At 46.4% G+C, this 17,183-nt stretch overlaps 1 protein-coding gene across 1 annotated transcript in view; it reads right to left on the bottom strand.

Moving 5' to 3' along the window:
* Positions 1–1,040: 1,040 nt before the first annotated feature.
* GALNT4 (polypeptide N-acetylgalactosaminyltransferase 4) overlaps positions 1,041–17,183 on the bottom strand; it is a 642,979-nt gene continuing 626,836 nt past the window's right edge. The window contains exon 12 of the mRNA XM_078687691.1: positions 1,041–2,495. Coding sequence (XP_078543817.1) covers positions 2,364–2,495 — 132 coding nt within the window. The 3' untranslated portion in view covers positions 1,041–2,363. The remainder of the gene's footprint in view (positions 2,496–17,183) is intronic.

Consider the following 17,183-nt stretch of genomic DNA (forward strand, 5'->3'; position numbering starts at 1 on the left):
TTACTTTGGCTGTCATCTGTAAACAGAATTGGGATGTAACAGGATACTGAATGCCTGTAGACGCTGAGGGCATGCCTGACTTTTCCTTTGCGGGAGCGCGCAGCAAGGTGCGATAATTGCTAACATATGGCGCTGCTGCTCGCTCCTGCAAGGGAAACGCCAAATGTACACGAGTGCCCATAGAGCAGTGCAAAACATGCAAGAGTTTTAACAAAAGTGCCAAGAGGTCTCTCTACGCAACATTTGCGCACTGCGTAGGCAAGACCTAACAAGCGATATGATGTGGCCAGCGCCAGAGCTGGCTGCGTCATAGTGTTTTTTATTTACCGTCCCCTCCTTCCACCAGCACTCCTGTTGTCCAACCAAAACGAACTGGGAAATCCAATACCTTGCCTATAAGCAAGACCTATTGGCTTTGCAAATGCTTGTTAATTTGTATGACACACTGAGCTCGGAAAAATCTGTTTTTGGCAGGGCTTAGTCTAACCACGATGACTGCGTCAGCCAAGCATCTGATTAACATTTGGCCATTTACATCTATGAAGAAAATGCAATCCTGTAACATCAACAACACAGACCTACTTCTTGTCTCGTTGCACACAGTGGGTGCTACAGTAGTTTGGCCTAATATATAGTAGATCCTGACACTTTCTATACAGTGCTATTCTGGGTGATGTCCCATGGCCTATACTTCACTGTCAATGTCAAAACTTTTGCCTGTAAAATTGTAAGGTCTCGGAGGGGTGTCTGCAATCCAAATTTTAAATATTATATTTTTAGCCATTCTGGTTTGTTCTCAACTATACTATGGGTTCGTTTCAAAATACTTCCTGATCCTGTTCATACCCACAACCCTACAGAGCTTGCTTTGTATGCCAAGATATATTTTTTCACATTTGTCGAAACTGTACTTGGCCGTAAGCCTTTCTTGGATGAAGCAAATTATTTAATATGTTAAAATACAGCGCTACACTTTTACTGTATTAATTTCATACATGAAAAACCGGATAGAAACTAACAACATACAAACACGTTCTTCCTTTTTTTTTAAATCAAAAAACAATTTATTATTCTTGACTTGACATTTGTATGTCTTAACACACAGGTAAATGGTTTTTGATAGTAATACTTTTACAAAACATGTCTGGTCAACTTATTTAAAAAGCCACTTTAAATCAGTAGTTTAAATCAACATAGTTATTAGACCATTGCTTTAGGATTTTTCCTAAACCCCTCATTAGAAGATTCTCTAAATAGTTTAAAAATAAATTGTATATTTTATTATTCACTCACCACCAGATTTCCCAGAAATCCGTACACATTTAAGTAAAAAAGAAAAACGGGTCATTGAGGGAAAAAAAATCCTTCAGACACAAACTGAGGGTCTAATTCGTTAACACTTCGATTAGCATTGGATTGAATAGACCACATCCACCTGTTAAGTTTGCTTTGGTCATTTGTGTGTTTAGTTGTGGTGCAAAGGGGCATGCGAAAGTTGCAAATAGGGAAAAAGTGACTTGTCAATCTGCTTACACACCAGCCCCATCTCGCCTTGGAAAGCGTTCAGGGGGGCCACATTTTCATAACTGTTTCAACAAACATTTCTGTTTCAGGACAACCTGGCTCCTGGTTGGTTTTCTTTAAATTCACATGAAGTCATTGGGCCGAACTCTGCAGTGCAGTGTAAAACGAATCATACGTTAGCCTTTTCATGGGCGCCACTCCTCTTTGGCGACTGACTAGCACGTGAACAGATCTCTACGAAAACACTGGCAGATGAAAGGAAGTGCATTTGAGACACTCAAAACGGAGTTTGGTCCATGTTGTTCTGTTTGAATATTGTATTAGACTCTAAAACGACAACAAATCCCTCCTCCCCCCATCGCACAGGTTGAGGCGTTAAAGTGTTCTTAATTTACAACTGATAACGGAGATAGTGGCTTCCAAACTTTCAGGTTAGAGGGAATAAGTCATCGCCCATGTTTGTTTGTTTAGGCGTTAAAACTGGTCCAGATTAGCAAAATACGTATCAGTATTCATTTCCACCACAGGCTAGGCATCCAGCGAACAAAAGATTGAGAGCCACGTACATAGTTTATGTAAACATAGTGTCATCATATGACGAAAACAAGACACAGCCTCTACTGTGCAAAAGGCACTTCGAACCGTCGGCCTGGCTAATACCTGTAGGCTCGATAGAACCGCCCGCAGCATATTCCAGCCCATTCGATTCTCTTGATTCATCCTGAAAGCTTCATGGAAGACTAACACAGAAAGAAACCCACAATTCGAGTAGAAAGCATCGTTGTCCATGATAGAGCTTCGCCACGGGTCCTGCTGTTTTGTGACCAGCTGTGCCCGTTCTACCTCTCAAACTTCCACAACTGGTTTTTGTCGGTTGGATCGCAAGCCTTCATCTGAACATCTCCTCGACCTTCGGAAGTGCGGTAGGAACTGAGGCACATGCGGGAATGTGGATGATAAATCGTCCCATCCTGGAAAAAAAACGATAAAGACAAGTTGAGGGGGCTTCGAATTAGTCGATGAATTATTTAGGACACATTTCCTCTTCAACGTGGGCCTCGAATGTAGGAAAATTGTGCAACCACAAAATCAGTTGAATGGCTTACTGAGGAACACGCTGTAAACCAGTGTTCAATCTCCGAGTCCTCTAAATGATGCATAGTACATTCAATATATAAACACAATTGTCAAAATCAGCAGTTCGGAGGTTTTTAGAAGTAAATGTGCTTCTACCCAGATTAGTTAGATTGTGCGTGACTGTGTGGAGTGGTAAGTGAATGTCTGCAAGAAGGACTCAACTGTTGGGTGAAGGAGATCATGGGTAAATGAGAGAGGGCATGTATGGGTGAAATGATAAATGTGTTAGTAGGAGAATGCCTGGGTAAGTAAATGAATGGATGGAAGTGCATGACTGGATGTGTGAATATGAGGAGGAGTAATCGGTAAACTGTTGAATGAGTGCACTGAAGAATGGATTATTAAATGAATGGGCTATTCATACACCCACATCATGCAAGGAGCTTCAATTGTATCTGCTCACACTCACACATATGCAGTCATGTTTCTATCAGCCCGTGGACTCGTCAATTTTTTCTTCCATCCCTGTAAACGCCAACAAATTAAGCATACCGATCATCCGCCCAAACATTTTGTGCATTACCCACTGGCTTGCAGCTGTGTGGTCAGTTTGTATTGGTCCCAGCATATGTTTTTGTAGGTAGGCTTGTTTCTTGTGTATCCATGGATACCTTCCTGTGTGTATTTCGGTAGGTCAGTTTGGATTTGTATATTTATGCACGTTGGTCTATATGTGTATAAATGTCTGTGTGCAGCGTTGGAATAGAGGGGGTCCAGATGGAGTCTAGATTTGCCCGCTATTGTTGATCTGGAATCTGGGTTGATTCCTCGGGGTCTCACGTCCTGATTTCTCGAGAACAGTTAGTTAAGGGGGGTTTTCTTTCTTGACATCAGCGGCTATGTCAGCACTGATTTAAACATAACAGACCTGCCAAAACAACCATTTCACAAATATCCAAGAATCTTATTCATAACAGGTTTGAGAACCGAAGGTAACATAGGGATATTCAAAACCTACCGCGTTATCTTGCATAAAAAGCAAATCTGTGATCTACATGTTACTAACCAAGCTTTTTAGTAGACATGTTAAGTCTGCTACTGTGTGATGCTACAAACCTGTGCTCAGAGATGTCATAACATTCTCCAGCAAGTGCCTTCATTTCTACACCTCCCATTATTGAATTCTGTGCCCCAGCATAGGGAGCTGTGGGGATGTTTTTCCTAGCTTAAGGAAACATTCAAACAGCATACGAGATGGGACAGCGAGCAAGTCAGAGGAGCATAGCAAATATGGATGGCTGCAGATGCTGTTGAATGCGGAGTGTGGTAAATCAGACAATTACTTGTACCGCAAGGGAAGATGGTGTAAACAGCAAGGCGCAAATAATTGTTTATGTGATTCTCATATAGATGGGAGCACTGAGTATGCAAAGTGGGAGTGTTTTTTCTATCATTTCATTTGGTTTGCCATCTTCAAAGATAAATGGAGTTAGAATTTACTTTTTAAATGGTACGATCAGTTTTTAGAAAATCTACACAAGATACTTTCTCACTACTGAATTGCTCTTGAATAGTGTTCTTTGTATTTATGTTAAAATGCAATAACAAATGATTTGTGAAAGTATTCTGCATATGAGAATTAACAATTTAAACCCAAATTGACTGTATTTGAGACTCCGCGTGAGCTGCTCTGTGCCCTCTGTGATTGTCCAAGCTCATGAAATCCTTAATTACCATAAAATGTGACACAAGGCTTCAAAATTAAAGCGTATGAAAGAACACCAGGCTTAAATGGAACTTTAAATTAGATAAACCAAATGCAGCAATTTCAAAATGAGGTTAACTATGCTACTGAAATCAAACCTATGCCTCAATGAAAAGTGTTCTTTAAGGTATGCACAGCACACACTTGGAGCAGCAATGAGCCACAGCCACAGCCCAGTCGGGAAAGGGCAAGCACACAGTAGAGTGAAGATGTTCGTTCGTTCTTTGCAATGTGGGAATTTAGAATAAAGTGTTTCTGTAGGTCTACCGTTCTGGCATATTCTGCCACCATAGGCATAATCCCATTCTGTGCAGGGGCGGTTTCTTCATAGGGCCGCAAGGGCATTGACTCTGTCTGCGAGCCATCACTTCTCATACATGATCCCAAGTCCTTTACTGTTCTCCTTTATGAGGCGGCGCCACCACAGAGCTGTTTCCCCCAGCAGGCAGGAGGTGTACTATCCTGCAAAGCGTGGTTTGTTGCAGCGACCACCTGGGGCTGTGTAACTGAACTACACATGTCAGGTTGACTGGTATTTTGCTGGTGGCCAGCCCGACATTTCCATTACCCCCAGGTCCCTTATGTCCTCATCCCATTAATTTACATATTGGAGGTAACAATCCCCCGACAGAAAGAGGCATGCTGGGACCCTAATACTGCCCCTCCCAACGTGAGTACATAAGCAGTACTTACCCAGCATCCTGTCTGTTCTTTTTTTCTGTCGACAGAATGGACATGGTGCTGCTGGTGCCGCTTCTGCGGGCTTGAGTGGCGTTCTTCTCTCCTTTCCCCCGCCCAGCTGCCTGGCTGTGTGGGCGCGGGATTTTCCTGGGCTGTCCCCTGGCCTGCTAGGCTTGCTGGGTGTCATGCTGGTTCCTGGCCGGTGTGCTGCTTGACCGGCCGACCCTTTGCGGCTGGTGCGTGTCCTCCCGGGTGCTTCCGGGTCGCATGCGCGTCTTCCTGAGGCCGGGCCGGGTGGAAGACTGGCCGCGTTTGCAGTGTTCCTGGCTTCACTCTGTTGGAGTGGGGGCCTTGCTGCTGGTGGTGTCCGGACCCCTCTCCGGGTGAGTCCCGCGTAGCGGACTTTATTTCTCTCCCTGCAGATGTGCCTGCTACTGCTGTTCTTGTCTCCTCAGCCTTGGGGTGTGGAGCGGGATCCGTGTTTGGTTGCAGTAAACGCTTCCTCTTCATGTCCGGGCGGACTTGGAGGCTTGCTGTTTGTCCTGGCTCATGGTGGCTTCCAGTGCCCTTTCTTCAGCTCCCCTTTGCAGCTGTCGGGTGGGCCTCTGCTGTGTCACTGGTTGCACGATTCCCTTGTCCCACCATTGTTCCCTGTCATGCTCGTGGGTCAGCAAGGTAGCGTATGGGGTGCCGCCTACATTGGCTTTGGCCTGCCTTTCTTTGTCCTGGCGCATGTTCGACGGCCTCCTTCTCTCACGGCTGGAGCTGCCGCCTTGGTGATGGTGAGCCGGACCCTGGTGCTAGTGCTGCGGTTCGTGTCTCGGGTCGGCTGTGTTTCTGGGTGGGTCACTTGTTCTCCCTGCGCCTTCCAGACGCTTGGTTGTGTCCTTGTGCGGGGAGCGTCCTGCAGGGGCTGCTCTGCTCCTCGTGGGTTCGCCTGCTGCTTCCTCCGTTACCTCGCGCTGCTCCCGGCCTGCGCTGCCCAGTTCGGGTACTTCTTGGTTGGGGCTGTGCTTGTCTGTGCCTGCGGTTTCTTTGGTCTCTGCCCTATGCCCCCCGCCAGCGGTGTGTGGAAGAGGGGGTGGTCGAAGTTTTTTCCCTGGTTGCTGGTGACCCTGAGTCAGGTGGCTTGCGTTGTGTGGCATCTGGGGCGGCGACTTCTCCCTCATGTTCTGGCTGCTGCATGGCTCCTGGTTTGTGCCTTGCTTTGCGCTGGCCTTGAGGCACTTTTGCTTTGCTCTGACCTCTGGGGTACTCTGCTCAGGGGGGCTGGCATTTTGGGCGCTGTGGTTCCGGGTTTGGTGCTCTTCGTCAGTGCTTGTTCCTGTGCTCCTCTCCCTTGGTCTGTGTGGTGGGTGTTTTCTGTCTCTGCCGCGGTACTTTTCCCTTTGGGTCGCTGCCTTCGGGTGGTGCCCCTGCTCATGGCCACACGTGCTTTTGAGGTTTCTAGCGGGCTCTGTTGGGGGGGTTCTCCTATCCGTTGAGTTTGTTTGCTGTTTCTCTGACCTATTGGCATTCGCTCTTTCTGTTTAGTTGCCTGCCTCTGGTTGGCGTGGGTTTCAGTCGCCTCTGTGGTGGATGGTTCCTTTTTTTTGGCTGGCTCTGTCTGTGCTTGCTCCTGGGGTTCCCTGTGTTGTTGGGGTCTCCCTGCCTGCTTGCTTGCGCCTTGGCCTCTGCTGTCCTTGTGTCGGGGTCGCCTCTCGCTTCCTCGGCGGTGGCCTGTTGGGGTGCGTTTCTGGTCCCCCTTACTTGGGGCTCATCCGCGGCTCCGTGCCCTCGGCGGCTGGTAGGTCGGTGTTTCTGCTCCTTTGGTGCCTGTGGGTGGGGGGGTCCTGTTGGCTCCCCTGGGTTCCTGTTGGTCCTGCCGGGCTTTTCCCCGCTTTTCTTTCTGCCCCTCTGCATCCCTGCTTTTAGGGGTGTCGCGGGGGTGGCTTTGGGTGTGTTGGGTCCGTTGGTCTGTCTGCCCCTTTTTGGGTGGCCTTGCCTCCGCTGCGGGCTGGCTCTTGTGGCCTCTGCTCCGCTTGTGTGTTCTGGGTGTTTGCCTTTGCTTCCTGGCTTCTGCGTGGTTGGTCGGGGTTTGATGCGTGGGGGCTCCTGGTTCTTAGCTTTGTTCCTCCTGTCCCTTGGGCGGCGCCTAGTTCCTCTTGAGGTTACCTGGTGTTATGCCTGATGCTCTCTGGGTGCTCTGCCTTCTCTGCCTGCGCTAGGGTCGCTTGTGCTGCCTTTTGGACGGCTGTTCTGTCCTCCTTTACTCTGGCCTGGGGCTTCGGGTGTTTGTCCCGGGGCCTTCTGTGTGCTTGGGTTGCTTATGGGGTCTGGCTGCTTCTGTTTTTGTTTGCTCCTGCCCTGGCTCTCCCTATGCTTGCCTTTGGCTTGCTTCCGGTGTTTCCTGACCGTCCCTCCTGGTTTTGCCACTGTTTCTGCCTGGTTTGTTCCTGTTTGTGGCCTGCTGGGGGGACTTCTCTACCTGGTGTGGGCGCCTGCTCTTCCTTTCCTTGGGACCCCCCCCCCGGCTGTGTTTCTGGTGGCTGTTCGCTTTTTGGTCCCTGGGGTTCGTGCCGCTGCTGTTTGGGCTGGGCTGTTTTTTGCTGCTGCCCTGTCCGGGGCGCATGTTTTCCTTCTTCTGTTCTGCAGTTCTCCCGGTTGGTGGTCTGTGGCCGTGCCCCCCTGTCTGGTCAGGTCGGGTTAGTGCCTGCGTGGCCACCTGGGACTGCCGGGTGCTGTTGGCTTCTTGGTCTGTCTGCACTCCTGGAGCGTATGCTCCTCTGGTTCCTGTGGTGGGTGCCTGGCTGAGTGTCTGCTGGGGCTTTTCCGCTCCTGCGGGGTTGTGTGTGGCTGTTGTCACCTTTTTGGGCTCTGCATCCTTGCCTGGGCTCTCTTTTAGTGTCCTGGTGGGACGCTGTGCGGTTGTGGCCGCATCCTTGTGGGTCCTTCGGGCCTTCTCCTGCCGGCGGTTATCTTCCCGGGCTTGTTCCGCCTGTGTGGGGTCCTTGGACTCCAGGTATGCCGGCTTCCTGCTGGTTCGGGGTGGCCTTGGGCTGTGCCTCCTTGGCTTTGTGGCTGTGTTGTCATTTTCGGCCTGCTCTTGGGTGTGTTTTGCTGGATATTCTGGTTATTCCTGGTTCTGGTGTTCTGGCTTGCTTCTACCTCCCTTGCTTCCCCAGGCTTTGTTCCTGGTGGGTGTCCGTTTGGGTGCCCTCCCGCCCCTCTCTGGTTAGGGTGCAGTTCTGTGGTGCTCTTGCCCCTGTGGGTGCCTCCCTCCTGGCTGCGGGTTGCCTGGGGTTTTTCTTGCTGCTTGGCCCCCTTCCTTCTCTACGGCTTCCGCTTTGGCGGTTTCCTCTGTTTCTTTTTCTGGCCTTTTGTGTGGTCTGGCAGTGGTGTGCTGGGGGTTCCCTGTTCCTCCCTGCCCTTTGCTTTGGCCATGGCACTGCGTGGGCTCCTTCCGGGGTTTGGTTGGGCCTGTGGGTCCTCCTGCATCGTCAGGTTGCTTGGCTCTGGTCCTGGCTTGCTGGCTCCTTTGGCGTTTGTTGCCCTGGTTTGTGCTGTTTTCTTGGCTCCTCTCTGGCGTGGCTGGGGTCGGGCCTTGCGGCCTTTTGGTCTGAGTGCTGTGCGCCCTGGGGGCGTTTCTTTTTTTGGCTGCTCCTGCCCTTGCTGTGTGCTTGGCCTGGGTGTGGGTTGCTGTGAGGTCCTCTGCCGTGTTGGCGCCTGTTTTTGTCTGCCCTCTATGGTTCGGTGGGTTCCTGCCTGGTTGTTTCCTGGTTTGGGACTGCTGGGTGTTCCCCGGTTGCTCTGGACTCCCTTCCTGCCCTGTTCTTCCTCCCTTTTGGGATTGGGGGTTTTCTGGGGGTTGTGGCCGGTGGCCCTTGTTGGGCTTGTTCATTGTTGTTTTCCGGTCTTGTTGGCCGTTCCTTTGTTGGTCAGCTTTCGGCAGGTTCTTTCTGGGGGCGTCTCTGGCCTGTAGTCTTTGGATTGGCCTCCTCTGCCCTGCTGTTCTGGGTTTGGTGGCCTTCCTGTTTTGGCTGGTGGCCTCCTTCCCGGTGGGGTTTTTTGGCCTCCTGGAGTTTTCTGGTTTCTTTCTCCTTGCCTGTCTTTTCTGTTTGGTTGGGGTCTTGCTCCTGTTCGGCCCCTGCTCTGGGCTCTCTGGGGCCGGGTCGTTCGTTTTGGTGGGGTGGGCCGGTTTTTGGCCAATGCTTTCCTCCTTCCTTGTTGGTCTGGGTGCTTGTGCCTGCGCTCTGTTGGCCGGTTCTTTCTTGGCCTTCTTTGGGGCTGTCGCGATTTGCTCTGTGTCTGGGTGGCTGGCAGGTCCTGGGCGGCCTTGTCCGGTGGGTTGCTTGGCCGTGTCCTTTGGGTCTTGGTTCCGGTTGCCCTGTCTCCGGTTTCTCTGGTTGGCGGCCTCCTTGTTGGGGTCCTGGCCTTCTGTTTTTCTGGATTGCCTATGGTCCTGTTTTTGGCCCCGCTGTCTTGTCCTGGGTTGCGGGCCGGTTGTTTCCTGCGGTCCCTCTTTTCCTTATTCTCGGTGCTTCCTTGGGTTGCTGCTTTTTGTTGTGGTTTCCTGGGTGTGCTTGTGGGTACGGAAGGCCGGTTTTTCTGCTTTGGTATTCTCCAATATGTAAATGAATGGGACGAGGACATAAGGGACCTGGGGGTAATGTTCTATTACTTACCCGTAATCTTCATTACTCCAGGTCCCTTTGTTCTCGTCCCATTCATGCGCCCCTCCCTCCCTCCCGGGCGGCCGGCCTTCATGTCTGGGCTTGGTTGCACAGATGGGATGCTGGGTAAGTGCTGCTTATGTACTCCAGGTGGGAGCGGCAGTATTAGGGTCCCAGCATGCCTCTGCTCCTTTTTTCTGTCTGGAGATTGTTATCTCCAATATGTAAATGAATGGGAGGAGGACAACGGGAACCGGAGTAATGAAGATTACCGGTAAGAAATAGAACCTTCCCATAAACACTGTAAGGGAGCTGGGGAAACAGACACAGCCCCATTTGTCTCGGATGAAGCCCTGCCTTCAGCTGGCCTAGCCAATCCTGTCAGTGCTCTTATGCTGTTTACTATTATAAACAGCAAGAGAGTAGTACTTTAATTAGCTGAAGTGGTTGGTGCTTAGTTTTCCCGTGCCGGCATGCACAGCTCTTCAATAAAGCAGACAGCTTGGTGGATTTTAAAGAGTCGGCCTGCGGGTGTGCAATGAAGATTGACCGCCGAGGTAAGATGATTATTTTTCATCATATTACTTCCTGTGTAATGTAACGTGTGCTCATGTAAAGGGCTCTCATACTGTCAGGGCGAGTTTGCACTATGTAAATATTGCCCAAAACAATAAATATGTTAATGTAGCAGCAGCATGAAGCCTCTAATGGCCTTTTGACAGGTTCTCAGTATAATGTTTTTTACCCTATGATTGCTCGACCATTTTCGGGAGACACCACCCACTGCTAATTCTGTGGCAGAATCAGTTACTGTTGGGCAAGATATTCCCATGCGATTTGGAGATGCTCCTTAATTTTCAAACAAGCAGCCCTCATTTAGGGTTGAATTACATTTTAGAGGCAACTCTTCAGTCAATGAATATCAGCCATCATAGGATACCCGTAGATTATGCTGGTCATTGGTGTACTGATTAATGGAGAGCCCAAGCCTACCCTGTAATCACCTTGCCCCCCACAGTCCTACCATATGCAAATTAAACATTGTTGGGCTATAATAGGACCCAGAGGCCCACACAGGACACAACAATGGAATGAGGGTGGGGGTGCTACAGAATTTTGAATGTCTCATAATTAGAGTACTACAGTTTTAGGATTGCCTCCAAATCCATGTGGATGCACTGGTTTAGGTCAAGAAAGAAAGATTAAAAAACATGATAATCAACACCACTCAAAAATGGGATGTAATGTTTTAGGGTCAATTTTAACAGAGAGACCCATAAACAAAATAAAGATGGGAAACAGAAGCAGCTGATGAAGCATGATTTTTGCGAAATGATCTTGCTTGATCAAATCCACTCATAACCATGTTATTAACAAAACAATGACTAATGGTGTGACTTTAAAAAAATGTATGTACAATGGGATTTTTGAAGGTACGATGTGAAAATGTCCAAGAAAGGCACGAGATGTTTAGTAAAATAAAAAGCTAATTGGCTGCAACGCTTATTATGCTGAAAAGCATGAAAACTCTATGAAGTGTTTTTATAAAGTTATGGGAGAGAGACATGAATACATATGCATTTAGAATTGTGCACGGAGAAAATATGAAATAGAAACATATAGAAAACGCTTATAGAATAAATGTTTCATGAAATGTTTATCCTATTTTCATATCAAATTAAAATAAGATCTTATTAATAGATTGCTTATTCAAAAGTAGATTATACTTATGGATTTAATTAGTACAATGAATCCTTATTCCTTATTTCTTTATGTTTCTTTCTTTTGCTAAAATATTAATGTGTGTTTTATTTCCGTAGAAAATTTCGAATTATGTTTTGTCTATGAAGGCCTTAAAACCCTGCTAAAGTAATTTTCCTTTTCCCTAATGTAGGCCACAAAGGAATGTATTTTGTCCTTCACTGTTTCTAAAAAGCTGATATATTTGTTTAAATCCGGATATACTGACTGAGACTATGATCACCTCATAAATTGGACCAATCGAATTGTGTGAAACTATGAAATCGCAACTTTAGGCGGATAGAACTTTCTAGCGTTTGGGTATAAGTATTACAGTGAAAAAAGAGACTTGGCAGTAGCTGTTTCTATGAGAAGATAGCCTTTGCTGCTGTCCTCTCTATGCTACTCTGGCGGGCTATTATACTTGCAAATCCTGAGCGAGACTATCTTGATTACTTGCACTTCATCTGTTGGTGATGTTGCTCAAGCTATACCTTTTTGGCCAAAGTCTTAGCTATTTCTGACTTTTGCACACTGTGCATTAGTATTCTTTGATCTAGGTCTGTATGGAATTCTGAATTGCATACTGATTCACAATTATTATTTTTCGTGGTCTCTCTCTCTCCTCTCATGCTGTTATTGATTATATGATGTATTTGTCATTGAACTGTATTTTCTAATTGTGAATGTACCTGTAATAACAGAATAATGAGGAATTTATATTTTCTCGTACTTGTGTATTGACCATTCATATTTTGAAGTAATTAGATAAAAGTAACTTGATAAGTATTAAGAGTTTATTATTATTTTAGACATATGCATATTATGATTACTGTTGTTAGAAAGGCTTTACCTTCATTATCGGTCCTCATGTGGGAAATAGCATGCGTCTCTTATTATCGAGTCCCTATGAGCTCTACCAAAGATCTATTAGTGGACCTGATATATGAAAGTGGTTATTGAGTTTTTATGGGCCCAAACCCAATGGTTATAGAAAAATTCCTGGTTACGATAAATGTGGGATAAAGTGAATGATTTTAAAATGTACTCCACTTCCGCTGCATCAGTTTCTGGTAGTGTCATTGGATGGTTAGTTTAGACTAAAATACTGGGTAATGGAAAGACGGAATAAAGGAACAGACATTTATTGACTATGTACCTTTACGTTTTATGTTGTGGTCCGTCGTTGACCTTAATGGAAGTAAAAGGTCTGTCGTGGGCCTGAGATCCTGGGATAAGCCCAAGGGCAATCTTAGTGTGGCATACACTAAGGGGCCGATTAGGATGGCGGACGGACTTGCGTCCGTCCGCCACCCCTGAGTTGGAGGGACCGTCCGCATGGGCAGCGGCGGTCCCTCCATAGCAATTAGGATGTGACCGCCACCCTGGCGGTCACATCCTGTATGTTTTACATTGCGGCGGATGCTGCTTGAAGCAGCATCCGCCGCAATGCAAAAAACGAAATGTGTGCATTTGCATGCACAAAGCGGCAGGCACCGCGCGGTGCCTGCCGCTTCGTGCACGCAAGGGCAGGGGGGTACCATAGGTACCCCCCATGTGCACCCCCCACGCAACCTTCACCCAGGGGGCCCGCAACGGGCCCCCAAAGTGACTGTCCGTATGCTTTTCCACGGCGGAAAAGCCGCCGCGGAAAAGCATGACTCACCCTGCATCCTAATATGGCTGGCGGTGTCTGATAGACACCGCCAGCCATGTTATTGCTTTTCCGCCGTGGTCGCCTTCCGACCGCGGCGGAAAAGCGGCGGACGGATTGGGAGACCCACCAGCCAACCTGATTTGGCGGTGGGTCTTTCAGGCCTCCTCGGCGGATTTCCCGCATACTCCGGCCCGGCGGTGGCTTCCGCCGGCCCGGAGTATGCGGGAAATCCGCCATCCTAATGACCCCCTTAGTGTGAATTGTCTGCTGTTGATGCAGTGCTAGGAAATGGTCGGTTTGTTAGTACTGCACAATGATTCTTGAAAGTATGAAGTGGTGGAGATTTATTTGGGTCACTTCAGAATGTGCATCTGGTGAAGTCCCAAGAGTTTTTCACTTGAGTGAGGGTAAAATCCCGCTAGTCTAGATTTTGCTATTCAGCGAAAAGAGAATTCTCAGAGTGTATGGCCTATATTTTTTTCTTTTAGTGGAGCAGACAAGCTGTTTTATGTAGTTTGCTTTGTAAAGATTTCGAAAAGACGCTGACGCGGATTTGTAAAGGGAGGGTCGGTCGCAAGAGTTAAACTGACGTCACAGAGTGCCGCTCTGGTATTTGTTAGTTAGGTGAAAACTACACCAAGAGCGCCGCACTGGTGTAGGTTGGTTGCTGTGAGTCGCGCTGGGATTGGACAGCGTGATACATTTTGATTGGTAGCAGAAAAACCTAACACGGAAAAATAACTTTAAAGATTAAAATTAGCGTAGGACAATCGTTCATAATATTTATTCGGATTCAAAAAATATAGCCGTAAAAGTATATAGATAAAATTGCACATATAAATATAAGCACACAAAAGATAAAATCCATATTGCGTATACAATATTGTATTAAAAGGGGTATGATTAAAACACATCTAAAATAACATGTACAGATAATCTTACAGTTGAGTACTACAAATCAGTAATAGACATTTCACAGTCCAACAGAACAAAGAACAATAGAAGATATAGTACCTCATACATTAGCTATTGCAATATGCTTTCCTTATTCTAATAGCATTCGTTAAGAATAGTGCAACATTATAACACATAGGGGGACCACCTGGAGACACCAAGAAGTTGAGTGCAATTTTAGGCGTTTGGATATTCTGAGCAATAAACATAGGTTTCAAATAACATCTCTCAGATTCTGGTAAAGTTTACAGAATAATAGAAGGTGCAGAGTGATTTGTTTCCTATAGCCATCACAGGGTCACAGAATTGTATCAGAGGGGCAATACCTCATATGTGGAAAATCGACTAGGTGATGCACAATACCGCATCTCAACCTTGTCAACACAAAGCGATGTTGTATAATATTTATGTATGTCAGATAATGGTTAACCTCCTCTTCCTTATCCAAGGTCTTATAAAATATCACTAGCAATTTTTTTTCCTCTCTTCCAAATCACGTTTGGTAAGCCTAACTTGGAAACTTTTTAGTTTGATCCTATTCTTGGTAAGTGATGTAAAATGGGTAATATCAGACCAAACGGTTACACAATTCACCCATAAGAGAGTTGATGTGAAATAGCCACGGTATATTTTGGGCTTTATCCAGGGTTAGTCATTCAAGGATCATATTTCTGGTAAAGCTAATCTCATCCTTGGCCCAAAGTGAAAACCATAATAACAAGGGTTTAAACAAAAGGAGAGCCTCTAAAAATTGCAGATTTACCTCATTGTGAACTATAGTGTTTGCTGCACATGGTGGCAAATATAAAAGCCTTTTAAAAAATGTACTTTAAACAATTTGAAGGGTATGGGCATTGGCGTGGCCCCAGAGACCAGCTCCATAGGTTGCCGTTGTCACGCCCTTAGCTTTATACATAGCCACCATTTCCTTAATAGGTCGGCTACCCAGTTTCGAAGCAAACTTGGAAAGTCCCTGGGAGACCTTGCCCATTTTCTCTCTGGTATTTAATACATGCTGAGTCCATGAGCCATTGCCCACAAACAATATCCCCAGATAACAAAAGAATTTCACTGAAACAGTTGGTGTACTATCAATAAAAAAGGTTCTGCAGCATTTTCGTGTCTGACCACAGACCATAATAAATGTTTTGGTTTTGTTAATAACCATTTGCCTTGAAGACAAAAATTCTCCAAATGCAGTCATCAGTTTCTGCAGGCCTACCGGAGTTCTAGCTAGGAGTACAGCGTCATCTGCATAAAGCAGCACTGGTATTGAATATCCTCCAGCCTTAGGGGCATCGGTCTGCAGCAACTTGAGATGACTATCCACCCCATTAATAGAGAGTTAGAAAAGTAATGGTGCCAATACACACCCTTGACGAATGCCACGCCCTAATTTAAATTGAGGCGTGCCTTCTCCTTGAGGGCCAAAATTTACCTGTCTCTTTAGCTTTTCATAGAGACGTGAGAGGAACCCCTCAATCGATCTCGATGCACTAGAGAAATCAGTAACACCCATAATAGATTTTGGTCAACTAAATCAAAAGTGCTGGTCAAATCAGCGAAACATATAGATAAAGTAACCATCTTGGCCCTTGTTTATTTACTGTTTAAGAGCTCCAGGTTAGTGTATTGTTCTGCCGTTCACATCTGCTTCCTGAAACCATACTGAGCCAGGGACAAGATTGATTTTTCGTGTACCCAATACTCCAACCTTACCAATAGAACTCTATTCATGACCATCAATGAGGAGTCTAAAAGTGAAATCTGGCGATAGTTTTTGGGCTCGGCTTTGTCCCCCTTCTTATAGATAGGTATAATATTCGATGTCTCCCAAGAGATGGGATACTATCTGTTGATGCTGCATTAAAGACCCCGGTCAGGATAGGCCCCAAAGGTCAGGAGCAGCTTTGAATATATCAACTGTCACCCCTTTCTGGACCAGAGGCCCGTCCCCCTGCGCTAGTTTTAGTGGCCAGCTTGACTTCTTCTAAGGTAATTTCTAGGTTTTCTGATCCCCCTTCCCCTCACGACCTCCATTTAGGCCTTACTACATCCTCAGTATGTTCTTTAAAGATGTCTAAAAAATGTGCCACCCAACTATCACAGGGGACAAGATGGTTGAATTCTGGAGCATCATAATTTTTGTAACAATGGCGCATTCACCGTGTCCCAGAATTACTTAGTATTTTTATTCTCTGCCGCAATGGTAAGATTGTCTCATGCTTCATTCTGGAGTGTTTTATCCTGTTATCCCTGGCCTGTTTATATTGAATACGCAGGGTCTTGATTAAGAAAATGTCCCGTGGGAAACTGCTCAAGGCCCATTTCAGCGAGCGGAATATTTTGGTGCCAGCGGTGTCAAACCATTCTCTTTTCCTATTCCCTGCACTACTGGTGTGACATTTAAGTAGTAGTTTTATGGAGCTGATGATTTGTTTAAAATTCTTAACTATTAGGTTAGGTACACTATCCTCCTGGAGGCAGTAGTCAATTTTCACAATATTTTTCTCTACTATTATTTGCAACATAATGGTGGGGTCAACACCTTTCCATTTAATTCTTACACTATTAGGCCTGCTTACAGTGATATTATTTACATCAGGGGAAGTATGGTGCCCCCCCCCCCCCCCAAAAATGGTATTGTGATCAGATTGTGGTCACTTAGGACTGCCGGTACGGTGGTAGGTGTGCAGCACAAAACATTTGCTGATGCGGATATCAGCAAATGGTCGATAATAGAGGTTGAATTCCTACCGATAAATGATGAGGCCAGTTCACTATTAATATCACAGTCCCACCTCAGTAGCTCAAGATCATATTTGGTAATGGTAAAGTTCAAGGCTTCACAATACTCATTATGGCAAAAATGGTAATTTCCCATCCCACCCTGATTAGTACAACCACGTGACTGTGTATCACCTAGAGCACAGGCTTGTATGTTAAAATCTTCTGCCCACATGAACATATAATTTGTATGTATAACGCTTAGGAAGGTTGCCAAATGATGATCTATTGCTGTCGCCGCCCTACTGCATGTTACATCAAAAACATTGGTATAGTAGTTTATTATAACCAGATCTTTCTCTCCATTTTTCTTCAGCCACAATAATTTAAAGTGTGGTAAAACTTG

Source organism: Lissotriton helveticus, chromosome 4_1 (genome assembly GCF_964261635.1).
Source record: "Lissotriton helveticus chromosome 4_1, aLisHel1.1, whole genome shotgun sequence".
In the NCBI taxonomy this organism is placed as follows: Eukaryota; Metazoa; Chordata; class Amphibia; order Caudata; family Salamandridae; genus Lissotriton; species Lissotriton helveticus.